General features: G+C 39.1%; 1 protein-coding gene across 3 annotated transcripts; it reads right to left on the bottom strand.

Moving 5' to 3' along the window:
* Positions 1-7692: 7692 nt before the first annotated feature.
* LOC139126528 (uncharacterized) lies at positions 7693-13013 on the bottom strand. 3 transcript variants are annotated; one of them, XR_011550622.1, is made up of 3 exons: positions 12874-13013; positions 9824-9952; positions 7693-9346 (listed from the first exon to the last, which is right to left on the bottom strand). XR_011550622.1 is itself a non-coding variant. In XM_070692584.1 (3 exons), exons 1-3 carry the CDS (start codon positions 11161-11163, stop codon positions 8840-8842), a joined length of 867 nt encoding a protein of 288 aa, XP_070548685.1. In that variant the 5' UTR covers positions 11164-12599; the 3' UTR covers positions 7693-8839. The 3 variants fall into 3 exon arrangements, 1 of the variants encoding a protein (XP_070548685.1); XR_011550623.1 differs by lacking the exon at positions 12874-13013 and adding an exon at positions 12620-12839; XM_070692584.1 differs by lacking the exon at positions 12874-13013 and adding an exon at positions 10933-12599.
* Positions 13014-13394: the final 381 nt, after the last annotated feature.

The raw sequence follows: 13394 nt of genomic DNA, 5'->3' as shown, positions 1-13394 counted from the left end.
TATTACTGAGCCGAATCATGCCGTTTATACACAATTAAATGTATCTAACACAAATATTGTGTATCCCATATCCCTGTAACCTCCACAAATGTAATAATCTCCACAAATGTAATATCTACCACAATTGTAATAAATCAACCACAAATGTAATAAAATAGTCAACCATTAATGTAACAACCCACAACCACAAATGTAATAAACAAATTAACCATAAATGTAATAAAACTCAACCATAAATGTAATAAACTTGAACTTGCATATGTGATCATTTGTTTATCAATGCCCTGAGTAAATAATAACTTTAATAAGACTAGTATAATGTTATTGCATACTTTCCTGAAACTAGGTTTCCTTTCCGAAACACAGATTAGAATACTTTGAGAACGCTATCAGAAAACGGCAAGGTACTGATCAAACCGTTAGATAATGGAAGTGGAACAGCAGTTCTAGACACTGATAATTACATAATAAGGAAGCGTCAAAATAACTCGGGACGTCAACCAGTGATACCACACAAAGTTTATGACAGATGTCTCAGAACAAATAACAGAGAAATATAAAACCTTATAACAGAAACTTACGACACAAAACATGTTGACGAGAACATATATTTCAATCTAGTTACAAACAATACGAACACTACCTTAAACACAGTAGAACAAAATCAGACATCCTGGCATCCCTAGTGAAGGAACAAACTTCAAGTGGGACAACATAGGAATACAGACAATCTATCGATTATTCCACACAATTTATCCATTGAAGACGAATTTGAGGCGATCGATTAAGAAAGTACGGCAATTTTCGAAAAAACTGCGTTAAAGGATCGTAGTGTTATACAGTCTTCCCCACTCTGGAGTAGAGACTGCACTGACGTTCAGATTACAGCTGTGTCTAGCCATGGCCAATCAGTTCTGTACACAAAACAGGGAAACGTAAAATATATTTTCAAATATGCAAAACACACTAAACACAAACAATTAAGAAATGAATAATGTGTGGAGTTGCTTTCCTTATTACATAGATCAATATTTAGGGGCTAATTCCTCGATTGCAACGACAAAATAGATTTATTACATTTATGGTTGATAAGTATTACATTTGTGGGTTTTTTTTTTATTACATTTATGGTTACCATTTATTACATTGTGGTTGGTGTTTTTATTACATTTATGGTTGATTTTTGTTACAGTTATGGGCGATATTACATTTATGGGTGCATTTTATTACAATTGTGGTTGATATTACATTTGTGGAGATTATTACATTTGTGGAGGTTACAATCCCAACCCCATGCCTCTAAGTCAATTACTGCTTACCAACAACCAACTACTTCAACTGGCCTCACACTTGAGGAGCTTCAGTGTCCTTGACGCTATTTTTATAAATGTAACGTGACCTGGATGACCTTTGGCCTCAAATATACATATATCAGTCTCCGTAATATACATATATCAGTTAATGTAAAAAACTTACTTAATAGGGAGTCGTCATTATTTACGGCCTTTGTAGGGGGAAGTCTTGGGAATTTCATGGTATTCTGAAATTTCAAGTAAATCGCCTGCCAACCCCGATGCATTTGAGTAACCCAGTCTCTAACACAGAAATTAGATCCCTCCCCCCCCCCCCCCCCACTAAGAACAGCTAAGTATCAAGACATGTATTTGTAACATTTACAAAACTACAGCAATAGTACAGACCTTTCATATCCTGCTAGAATATCATCAGTTTCTTGTGAAATCAGTAAAAATATTTGTGGCTTGAAGGAACTTTCAACTTCACTTATCAGAATCTTCATTTTGGTCACTTTCATTTTCACTCTCTTGCCATTGATCTTCATCTGGTAATTCATATTCCCCCTCTATTTCTTCAGTTTCCTCAATTTCACTGTCACAATTCTCATCAACTATCTGCTCATCTTGTATCATATTCATTGTTTTAACATTTTCATCTCCCAAAGTTTCATCTTTGCTAGTTGTATTTTCACAATTGACACAATGACATCCATGTCCACATGTAACCCCCTTCTTTCTGCATGAACATTGCCTATTTTTACAACCTCCTTTGCAACCACATCCCTTTGTATAAAAGGTGACATTTTCTCGCACACTCTCAAGATTCTCATCAGTATCCCAAACAATACTCAGTTTTGTTAGTCCCCACGGACACCGTCCGTCCGGGGGGACTTATAGGTTTGGTCATGTCCGTGCGTCCGTCCGTTCACGCAGATATCTCAGAGACGCCTGGAGCGATTTCGTTCAAACTTGGTACAAGGATAGTACCCTACCTCATACAGATGCACGTCGATTTGTTTCACAATGCGATCAAATTTGGCCGTGTTAGAGGACTTTTTAGTTTTCACCTCCATGTATAAGGCAGTCCATAGACTCCCATGTATAAGGCGGTCCATAGACTCCCATGTATAAGGAAGTCCATAGACTCCCATGGATAAGGAAGTCCATAGACTCCCATGGATAAGGCAGTCCATAGACTCCCATGTATAAACCCAAGAAAAATAAAAATTAAGTTTCTCATCGTATTCATATTGAAAAAAGGATGCAGTGACACAGTTTTTAGTCCCCACAGATAAAGTCCAGGGGGCTTATAGATTTGGTCATGTCCGTCCGTGAGTCCATCTGTTCACGCAGATATCTCAGACACTTTGACAAAATGTCACGTGACCGTGGTGACCTTTGACCTCAAATATACAAATTTGTCCATAACTCAGTAACCACAAATGCTAAACCTTTCATATACATGGTATGATGGGACACCCTATGACACCACATGTTGTATCTCATTAATTATGCACATATCTAATTTTGAGCGAGCCAATAGAGCTAGAGGTCTGATTTGTGGTATATAGGGATAACTTAGCAATACAAGTTTTTTGACAAAATGTCACGTGACCTCAATGACCTTTGACCTCAAATATACATATTTGTGCATAACTCAGTAACCACAAGTGCTACACTCTTCATATATGGTATGATGGGACACCTTATCACACCACATATTGTACGTCATTAATTATGTGCATATCTAATTTTGAGCGAGCCAATAGAGCCAGATGTATCCCTACGGACACGGTCCGGGGGACTTATAGGTTTGGTCATGTCCGTCCGTCCGTCCGTCCGTCCGTTCACGCAGATATTTCAGAGGTGCCTGGAGCAATTTTGTTCAAACTTGGTACAAGTATTATTACCTATGCCATAGATATGCACGTCGAATTGTTTTACGATCCGATCCAATATGGCCTTCTGGCGGCCATTTTGTTTCCTGTATTTGATGTCGGTGTGTATGTTCACGCAAATTTCTCAGTGATGCTAGGAGCAATTCAATTCAAACTTGGTACATAGATTACTCTATATGTTATACATATCCACATTGATTTTTGTTTTGATCCGGTCTAAAATGGCTACCTGGCAGCCATTTTGTTTCCTATATTTGACGACTCTGTGTTTGTTCACGTAAATTTCTCAGCGATGCCGGGTGCGATTGCATTGAAAGTTGGTACATATATTAATCCCTATCACATATATATATGCATGCCAATTTTTGTAATGATTCTATCGAAAATGGCTGTGTGACGGTCGTTTTCTTTCCTGTAGTAGATATCCATCAACAGGCTCCCCAGCTATGATCCATAGGGGTTCCAGGATGGTATTAATATTAATGCTGTGTCCATTCATAGGATGTTGAACATACAAAGATTTACCAGTCAAGAAAAGCATTTTAATTTTAACAGTATCAATAGCTATTTTATAGCAAGCCTCTTCTTTACTGAACATCAGGACATTTTTGGTTCACATCTGGCAGACCTTTTAATGTCAAGAGCAATTACTCAGACATGCCTGGACCAGTTTCTTGAATAAAATTTGAATTTCGACATTTAAAAAGCCAGGGCATGGCATACCTAATTCTGTTAAACATGGTAAAATCACCTAGCCCTTTACCACTACTTGTTTACAATCCAATCCAATAAGGGCATCAGTCACAGACAGGGCTTTGGCACCCGCATTCCTTCTTTCATGCACATCATATCAACTTCAATTTTTTGTCACTTCCAGTGACAAAGTCCCAATTACAAGTGGGGACTATGTCATTGACAATGACTTGTATTTAGTAGGATGGGAGACCTTATGACAGCACATGCTTTACCTCTATTAATTATGCACATATATAATTGTGGGCAAGCCAATAGAGCTAGAGGTCTGAATTTTGGCATATATGAATTAATTAGCATTACAATTTTTTTTTCAAAATGTCACGTGACCTTGATGACCTTTGATCTTGATTAAGCGTATATATGCATAACTCAGTAACCACAAGTTCTATACGCTTTAATTTTGATAGAATAATAGACCTTAAGATGTCACATCTTGTACCTCATTTATTATGCCCATATGTTTTTCTTGGCTGGCCAATACAGCTAGAGGTCTGATCTTTTTTCCCGATTTAGAACCATAACTTAGACATGCCTCTTGTTGCAAATTGGGAACAATGACATAGACCTATGTGTCCATAGATTTGAACATATACACTCCAGTGATAATTCTTAATGACCACATTTCCCTGCCCCATCAAGACTAATACTCCTATTACAAGTGGGGACTATGTCATTATCAATGACTTGTTCCTTCAACTTTAAACCCATAATCATCATATGGGGGCAGCTTGATGTGTGCTTTGTGTGACTGATTGCACAAATTAGATATGAAACAAACACGTAACCAGTGATACTTGAGTGCTGATGGATTTGGTATGCATTCTTCCTCACCTCTGGTTCTTACTAAAATGGTGTTCCTTATTTTGAGAAGCCATTTATGATGTATGTCAACTACATCACCATTAGGATTATTTGATTTTACATGTTTGAATAGATCTACAGGACTTGTACTCTCACCAACAAATTCACTGTTAAATTTCTTCTAGTATGCACATCCAACAAGTCTGTAAAACCCTATTAAACCAGAGGAGCTCTCTATGTCAGCCAAATTTCCTTCAAAGCCAGAAATGAAACTGGAGTACTGAAAGAAGGTGTTTAGGAAAGCAGCCTTTCCTGAACCAACAAAAAACGAAATGTAATCGCACCCTGTTGCAATAAAAATTGTCTGAAAGCATTTGTTTCGTTGTCCATCTGGAATTTCACAGACATCTGGATCTCGTGATATTGAGTCACTTAACTGATTAAGATGCAAATAGGAAATGTGACCTCGGGAACTCATCTGAATGAATATGTCCTTTTCCTTATTGATACCACATTCATCAACATGATTTAGTTCTCCAGATTCAAGGTAGGGGAGCCCGATGTGGTACAGATCAGTATCAGGGGAAAGTATAAGGATGTTACTGTGCGATGATTTAACAACATGCAGCCATATCCGTGTGTCTGTTTCCTCATGATTTCCTCTGAATACAGGATTGTGAACAGCATCTTGTATTTGGGCATTTATAACAAATGCCTTGCCTTTGTCAGTGCCATCAAATCCCCCTGCAACAAGCAATTCCTGGTTACATACAAGCAAAGGCTTCACCAGTTTTGGAATTTCTGTGCACATCAATTGTATCAGAAGCCTTTTGTTCTTTCTTTCACCCAAAAAGGTTTGCCATGGTTCTTTGGGAAGGGGGGATTCCAGTGTCAGTGAGTCATACACACGACACTTTTTCTTCTTGTTTGTATCCCTCCTGCACTGTTCTAGGACTTTGGGACTTGGATTTGATTGTGACAGGGAATTTGGATCATCAAATAGAAGGTGAACACATGTAGTAGCATGCCTGAAATTTGGAGAGATCCATCATCTGACTATGTATTGAAAATAGTCTGTAAATGATTTGTGGTGGCTCCTAATTGGGGCAGTCTGTATTATAAACATGCCCTCAAGAACAACTAGACCAGGCTTCCAGTTTGTTTGGAGTGCATCTACCATGACATTTTCTTTTTGATATCTGGATTTAAGTACCTTTGTAGTGTTGGACTTTGTACCTTGGTGATACATACTACCATCTGCACCACATATTGCCCTGGGTAATGGTACAAATTGTTTGAACCCATCTATTGCTTGCCCAGTTTTAATTGAGAAAGCAATTTGCTTTCTTAAACACAAGTCTAAAATTTTTTTATCCTGGTCACTGCTTCTGACTTTTCTTTTCACAATTTTTACTGTAGAGAATGTTTTCAGCCTTTTCCTTCTGACTGGTGCTTCTGTGCTTGGCAGTTTTAGCAATCTAGCAGAAATATAACTATCACGTGCTTTTTTGCCCACATCATAGAATTGCAATAAATCTTCACTGACTGACCCAGTTGCAACTTCGTCTGTAAAAAGCTTGATAATTCCTCTGTTTTCTGTAATGTTATAATCAAAAACATTACTCTCTTTTACTTTCTCATAGTAACATCTTGCAATTGATTCACAGAATTCTTTTACACTTTTCTGCTCATCCCTATGCTTTGTTGGCACACCATTTACCGAGTTTGTTACAGGGACAGTTTGTGACAGCAAATTGGACTGGCATGATGCTCTGTATGGTAGGTAAATTGCTAAATTATCCAGCAGTTCGGGTGATGGTTTATGGATGGCAGTTTTAATGCTCAAGTTTATTAATGACTCGTGCGCTTCGTCCAATGCAATTTCCCGCCAGTTTATTCCTGTGACTGAAACCGTGAAACCACCAGCACTTAGATGACCGAGTACACTATTTGGCATACATAACATGTCCATTAAGTGCCTCGGAACAAGCCGGAGATATGTGGGCCTGTCATAAGCATGGAAAAGTGGGGCTAACATCTTAAGGGATGCCACCCTTAGAGTCCAGTTAGAACTGCGAACTGCCAAATACAAAGCAATATATGAAAAACAATCACGATGGACAAAATCAGTCCAAAATTTAAATGTATCATCTTTTCCACACATATCAGTAATGAACATGAGGAATTCTTCTTCCAAGCCACTTAATTTGCATTTTAAATCACTCATAAGAGATATGATTTTGTCTTCTTCACGTACATTTGAGAATTTTTGCAAATCCTGTATAGATTTCAATACAGACTTCAAAACTTCCTCAATATCCTCTCCACTGCTCTAATTTATACCTTGTTTAAATAGCAAGAATTGTTGTACTTGATATCTGTATAGAGCTTCCCATGAAAGCAACAGAAATTGGTGGCACCGTTTAAAATTGAGGTTCTATCCAGTACCTGTGGTAGCCAAAAAGAATTATGACTACATAAATGACATTCAGCAGCAGATTTTTCAAATGCGCCTTGGAGTAGGAGGTCATTTATCTCAATATGTTCCACCAGCTGAAAATGATCCCTGTCATCTACATACCAGACTGTCAATGATGAACCCTCCAAATATTGCTGACTTAGTAGAGGCTCATAAGAGCAGGTTTGCGAAGTCCACAACATCAGAAGAGTCCATCTAAAGGAGATCTATCTCGGATACGAAGGAACATCTTGCCTTATACATTGGACATTGGACACTCTCAATAAACACAGATTCAGCAGTTTGCATTTGTGAAAATGACAACTCACATTTTTGTGCACTAGTAAGAATGCACATGTCGTATAATAGTTTGTGTGACAGTTTCTGTAGCAATTATTCTATTTTCTTGTCAAGACATTGTCAAAGTTTCTCATCCAGTGTGTTGTTCCTGAACAACAAAAGACAACATAGACAAATGTCAATCTATCATAAAACATGATTTATTCTCATGCATTTGAGCATTGCAGCAGATACACATGCTACATTTTCTTTTGAAAAGGAGTACAATTCAACAAAATAAACTCAATGTTGGCATCATCTGATAGTTCTATGTTTGATATGACATTGAAACAGTGTTTAATCAAAAGGACAAAACAGAATGTCAGAATTTTCACAAGTCCATACTAAATGCAGCCAAGTGTTATAGCATGATCTTTCAACAAAACAAAAATCTCTATATGGTACTGAAATACCCTGTTCTTGATCTGTATATGCAACTATATTGGCTATGGAATTTGTTGGTGTTAATTCACTGGGAAAAACTAAAAATCTAACTGTTTGTTCACTAATGTCATGGATTTATTACAACAGTGTATCAAAAGCAACATTTATCTTTTTGCACCATAATGTTGATTTTGAACAACGATGTATAACCAGAAGTACCAGGACGTAAGATCAAGAGTGGTTCATGAAATCAAAAGTGGCACTCAACCCTAACTGTCACTAAGAGATGTATAACGAAGTAAAAAAAGAAAATAAAATATAATTTTACAACAGCATAGAACTTCCGTTATATATGGCAGCAATGACAATTTTTTTAAGGAGAAATGTTGCATACACGGCAGGCAATTGTGCATACATGTATCACTGAAAAATAGCTGTAAACATTTTACTCACAAAATATAAAGTGGTAAAGGTATAAAGTAAACACTCATTTCAAAATGTCACCACTTTTTGATAACAAATTTCCAAACAAGCAGTTTTGGAAAGATGAATTTTGATGTACACAGAGTTTACATGTGTCATGAATATGTAGGGACTGCTATCATGTTCTGGGGAATACAAAACTCTTTAGAGTTGGTGAATTTTTGCCGTGCATGCATGCATGCATATGTACATACACTGCCACATGTATACATCTTTACATCATACAAATATGCCTGCATCATGCATGTATGCACACATACATGCATGTATGTGTGTAAGTAAATATGTATAAATGTGGCAGTGTACATACATACAACACACAGACACACACAATATATGCATTTTAATCCTATACAAACAACTGTTGCAATTTGTAGATATAAACATCCTTTCTTGAAACTCAATGGTCAGTTAATAAATTTGCCCTAGTCTTGTATTTCTCCATCCCTACAGCCAACATATATGTTATTTGGACTTGGAAATTTTCTTCTGATTGCCCAAACACAACATGAAGGGACAACACGGCGGTTCCCAGCACCCAGCCTGCTATGTTGCCAGTAAATATACTGTCGATATGCAAAGTGACGAAAACAGGCGTTGTCTCTCTGATGTTCCTCAGCATATGTGTCTGCATTCCAACGCATTGCCAGTTCCAAGACATTTGCGTCAAGGACAAGGTAGTTGAACAAGCCTTTGTTAGTGATGCATCCTTGGCTTTGACGTGTGGCGCAGCATTTTTTCTCTGCCTGTGTGGGCATTTCCTGACACTGACCACACTTGCACCATGGAGGACTGCAGCCAGGGTTAGGTCCAGGTTGAGGAGCAGGGTAAGGTAATTGTTGCTGCAAATCAGCCCATGCTCCAGGCTGTCGCCTTAGCAGTTCTAAAGTCAAACATTCCAATTCTTCTTTGGTTTTTTGCTGTACAAATTCCTGAAAGTTTGTAAAATCAAAAAGTTTAACTAAAAATTTGAATGACACACGTTTAAGCCAAATATCGAAATACACTATTGTTTTGATGATTAGTGTACATTTTGGTGTGTCATGTGCCAAGTTTAAAAGATTTCCAATCCTTTACCAAAAGTGGCATGGGCATATATTTGAAACTCACAGTTTGCAGACAAATTTGTTTTTCTGAGCAAGCAACAAATCAACATTGACACACTTTGCTCTGTCAAAGTCTGGGCAAAACTGCTCTGTTTATTGAGTAACTTGAAATAATGCTAATACATTTGATAGATGATTATCAAGGAAAGCAGGCATTTTATCAGGAAATCACAAAATGTAAGAACAAATTATAAAATTCATGAGCACTCTAATATGACAAAATTTACACAATGTTGCAAAAATTCAAATTCATATCAAGTATATCAAGCAGTGTTTTATATATATCAATAATAGGTCAAACACCTTCATTTGTCTTTCATTTTCTTCCATCATTTCTTCTGCTGTTAGATGGTGAGACTCATGACTTTCCCGAGACCTTTTCCATGATGTGTCAGCTGATCTGTCCTCCTCATCTTCTTCTGATGTTGAGTCCTGCACAAACAATATCATTATAGACTGCATGTAAATGTCATAAACACATGTCATTCAGAAAAAAAATCATAGGTACATCTGCTGACATTACTTTTAAAATTATAGTAAAGGGCACATATTTTATTCCTAACTTTGTATTACTTTCATTGGGAGAAATATTTCCTACGCGAGGGGTTGGTTGTGTTGTTGTTCTTGAAATGGTGCTCCCTCCATGAGATACCACTTCTGATGAGCAGTTAGCATTGACTTTCACTTACATGTATTCAATTTCTCATTGATCAAGTCCCTAAAAGTACTGATTTTTATGCATGTGTCCAGTTGTGGGGTATCTGCCATTAGTCTGTCTGTACAAAACTCAGAAAATTACAAGATAAATACAGACATGTTTGCTTTTGCGTCCCAAACACTGGTAGCCACAGGCTCTTGACTCAATGCAGGCGAACCGCTAGCCGTCACTGATGCAATAAAATACAAATCAGTGACGGCTAGCTGTTCGCCTGCATTGAGTCAAGAGCCTGTGCTGCTGGTAGCAATGGCGCGAGTTTTGTGAAGGGCAACATACCACACAGAACAGCACGGGTCTCTAGCTCTGTACTTATCTGGCACATAATCCTACATGATGTTCAAACCCTCTACCTTATTGTCGCTGCACAAATGCAACATCGTGATATGTAAATACAGTCGCTTTCAGGCTGCAAGTCTCCTCTGCCAGCATACGCACCACACGCTACCGCGGTTTCTGCATTCATTCTTGATCTCGTAGACAGTTTCAAAGTGATATAAAGAAAGCGCCTACGTACGCACAGAGGCTTGTAGCCCACAAACAACTGCATTTTCAGATCTTAGTGCACCCTTTCTAAATAAAACAAGCAAGTTTAGGATCAGGACCCCATAAGAATATAGTGCGCAGACAATAAAAGACACTGAATCATCTGAAACAGCAGTGAACTCTGGGAGTGAACTCTAATACGGTTACGTACGGGCAGTCTGTTCATACATGCACGTTTTTTCCCGCAAGTGCAAGCTCTGTTGCAGTATTCATCAATGCTTTTGCATGGACATGCACCCCGTCCCCGTTTCCGAGCGCACACTCCTGAACAGTTGCACGATCTTGGCTCATTTACTCTAAGAAGGGCTTCTTCCACCTCTGTCAGTGCGAAGCTTCCATCGGCCGTCGCCATGTTTTGGGGAAAATCAATGTTTGTAAACATCAATATATGCGCAGCCGCAAACGTGACGACTATATCCCTTTAACTTTTAAGTGTAATCGGTGAGCATCGGGGAAGCCGCGATGTATGGAGTGACTTAGCACGGTACCCGACCTTGTTCTGGATGCAAACTGGCGAAACTGAGGAGTCGATGGATAAGATCTATATGCAAGGTTAAACTGTTCTGAGCGTCGAGCGATGACACCAAGAAATCGAATCTTGCTGGTACTGATCTGGTTAAGAAAGTACCTAAATGAAGATACACTGGCATCAGGGTTTCAAGTTAGCATATCAACCGTTTCCAGAGAAATTACCCATTTTGCACCCTTGTTGTGGCACTATTTCAGAGGAATGGTGAGATGGCCTTCAAGAAAGGATATCGAGACTCTACGAGGACACTGGGAGTTTTTTCCAAACGCAATAGGCACCATTGACGGTACGTTGCACGAAATATATCGTCCAACAACGGAACCACAACACAACTTTTACAGCGGACATTCTCGATATCATGCGATGAGAACCCAATTAATTTGTGACAACAGGGGGGATATAATATATCTACAGTCTGGATTTTTGGGCCATTTAAATGACAAAGGACAATTTCAGTTGCTGCCAGGCATCAGTTCTGGACTTGAATTGGATATTCCGAATGACACATATTTATTAGCTGATCATGGATACATGAACAAGTATCCGCTTCTGACAAAGTTTCCAGCAAGTCAGCTGGTTGGCGAGAATCGAATGGATCGGATAATATTCAATCGTGAATTTAATCGGTGTCGCATTAACATGGAGCACGTGATATCATATTTCAAGACCTATAGCCTAAAGCTACAAAAGAACTGTACCGCCAACCTCGTTGCCTGTAGTTGCCGATGTGTGCGCCTTTCTCGCCCAGCGCCACATTAACTTAGTGCGAAGACTTCGCTAGGGAAACAGTGTCTATTTGGTTCTTTTTTGCCTGGTTACTAATAGGCCTATATAGGCCTAAGTGAATTAAAACCATCGCTACTATCACCGTATATTGTGCGTGTAATAGGTATGTTTTATCTTAGCAAAAATGAATGGTTTACCTCCTGGCCTGTGGAAGTCGTGCTACTCACGATGTAAACCCTATCATCTAACCGCTAATCCAAGGTTCCAAATATATATAACCCTAACATGACAATTTACCCCCTCCCGTCGACCGCATCAGTGAACGGCACAGGCGTTTGGCACATTGCTGGGATAATAATCGTATTTAATATGCAGAATGTCTATATACGACTTGATTATTCAATAAAAGAATCACTGTACGTGATATTAGTGTAGGCCTATAGGCCTACATGTTGACTGGCATTATACACGAATGGCTATGGCTGCCTGGCTCGGGCCCGGCGAACGCACTGCATAATCATCAATGTGTAGAATGTCTACATGACTTGATTATTTAATAAAGAATAACGGTACGTGATATTACTGTAGAGGGACTGTGATGTGAGCTAGCTTAACCGAGCGGCTGTAGAGCTCTGCAGGGCTTTGGTCCGGCTTGGGCCCGTTGTCCACCGCTGCACAGACAAGATGGAAAGGTAAGAAAGCTTTTCACCGCCCGATTTCATAAATCAGCGAAATTCACGAACTCTGAGCGTTTCCGGTGGTAAAAACTGGTCAACGGTCAGATGGTTGCATAAGCAATCGATCGACTGACCTCTGTTGCCTAAAATCATACCTTACCCTATGCTACTGGCGAGAAATCGTCCTGAAATCGGCTGGGCACACCAACCCAGCGCCGGCCATTTTGAATCAGCTGCATGCAATGTACGCGTCCAATGAGAGAAGAGCGACAATACGTCATCTGCCAAGGGTTGTATGCAGGCATGCAGCTGATTCAAAATGGCCGGCGCTGGGTTGGTGTGCCCAGCCGATTTCAGGACGATTTCTCGCCAGTAGCATAGGGTAAGGTATGATTTTAGGCAAAAGAGGTCAGTCGATCGATTGCTTATGCAACCATCTGACCTTTGACCAGTTTTTATCACCGGAAACGCTCAGAGTTCGTGAATTTCGCTGATTTATGAAATCGGGCGGTGAAAAGCTTTCTTACCTTTCCATCTTGTCTGTGCAGCGGTGGACAACGGGCCCAAGCCGGACCAAAGCCCTGCAGAGCTCTACAGCCGCTCGGTTAAGCTAGCTCACATATACAGTAATATCACGTACCGTTATTCTTTATTAAATAATCAAGTCATGTAGACATTCTA

The sequence above is a fragment of the Ptychodera flava genome, assembly GCF_041260155.1.
Source record: "Ptychodera flava strain L36383 chromosome 3 unlocalized genomic scaffold, AS_Pfla_20210202 Scaffold_27__1_contigs__length_13241970_pilon, whole genome shotgun sequence".
Taxonomy (NCBI): Eukaryota; Metazoa; Hemichordata; class Enteropneusta; family Ptychoderidae; genus Ptychodera; species Ptychodera flava.
This window is presented reverse-complemented; position numbering and strand designations above follow the sequence as displayed.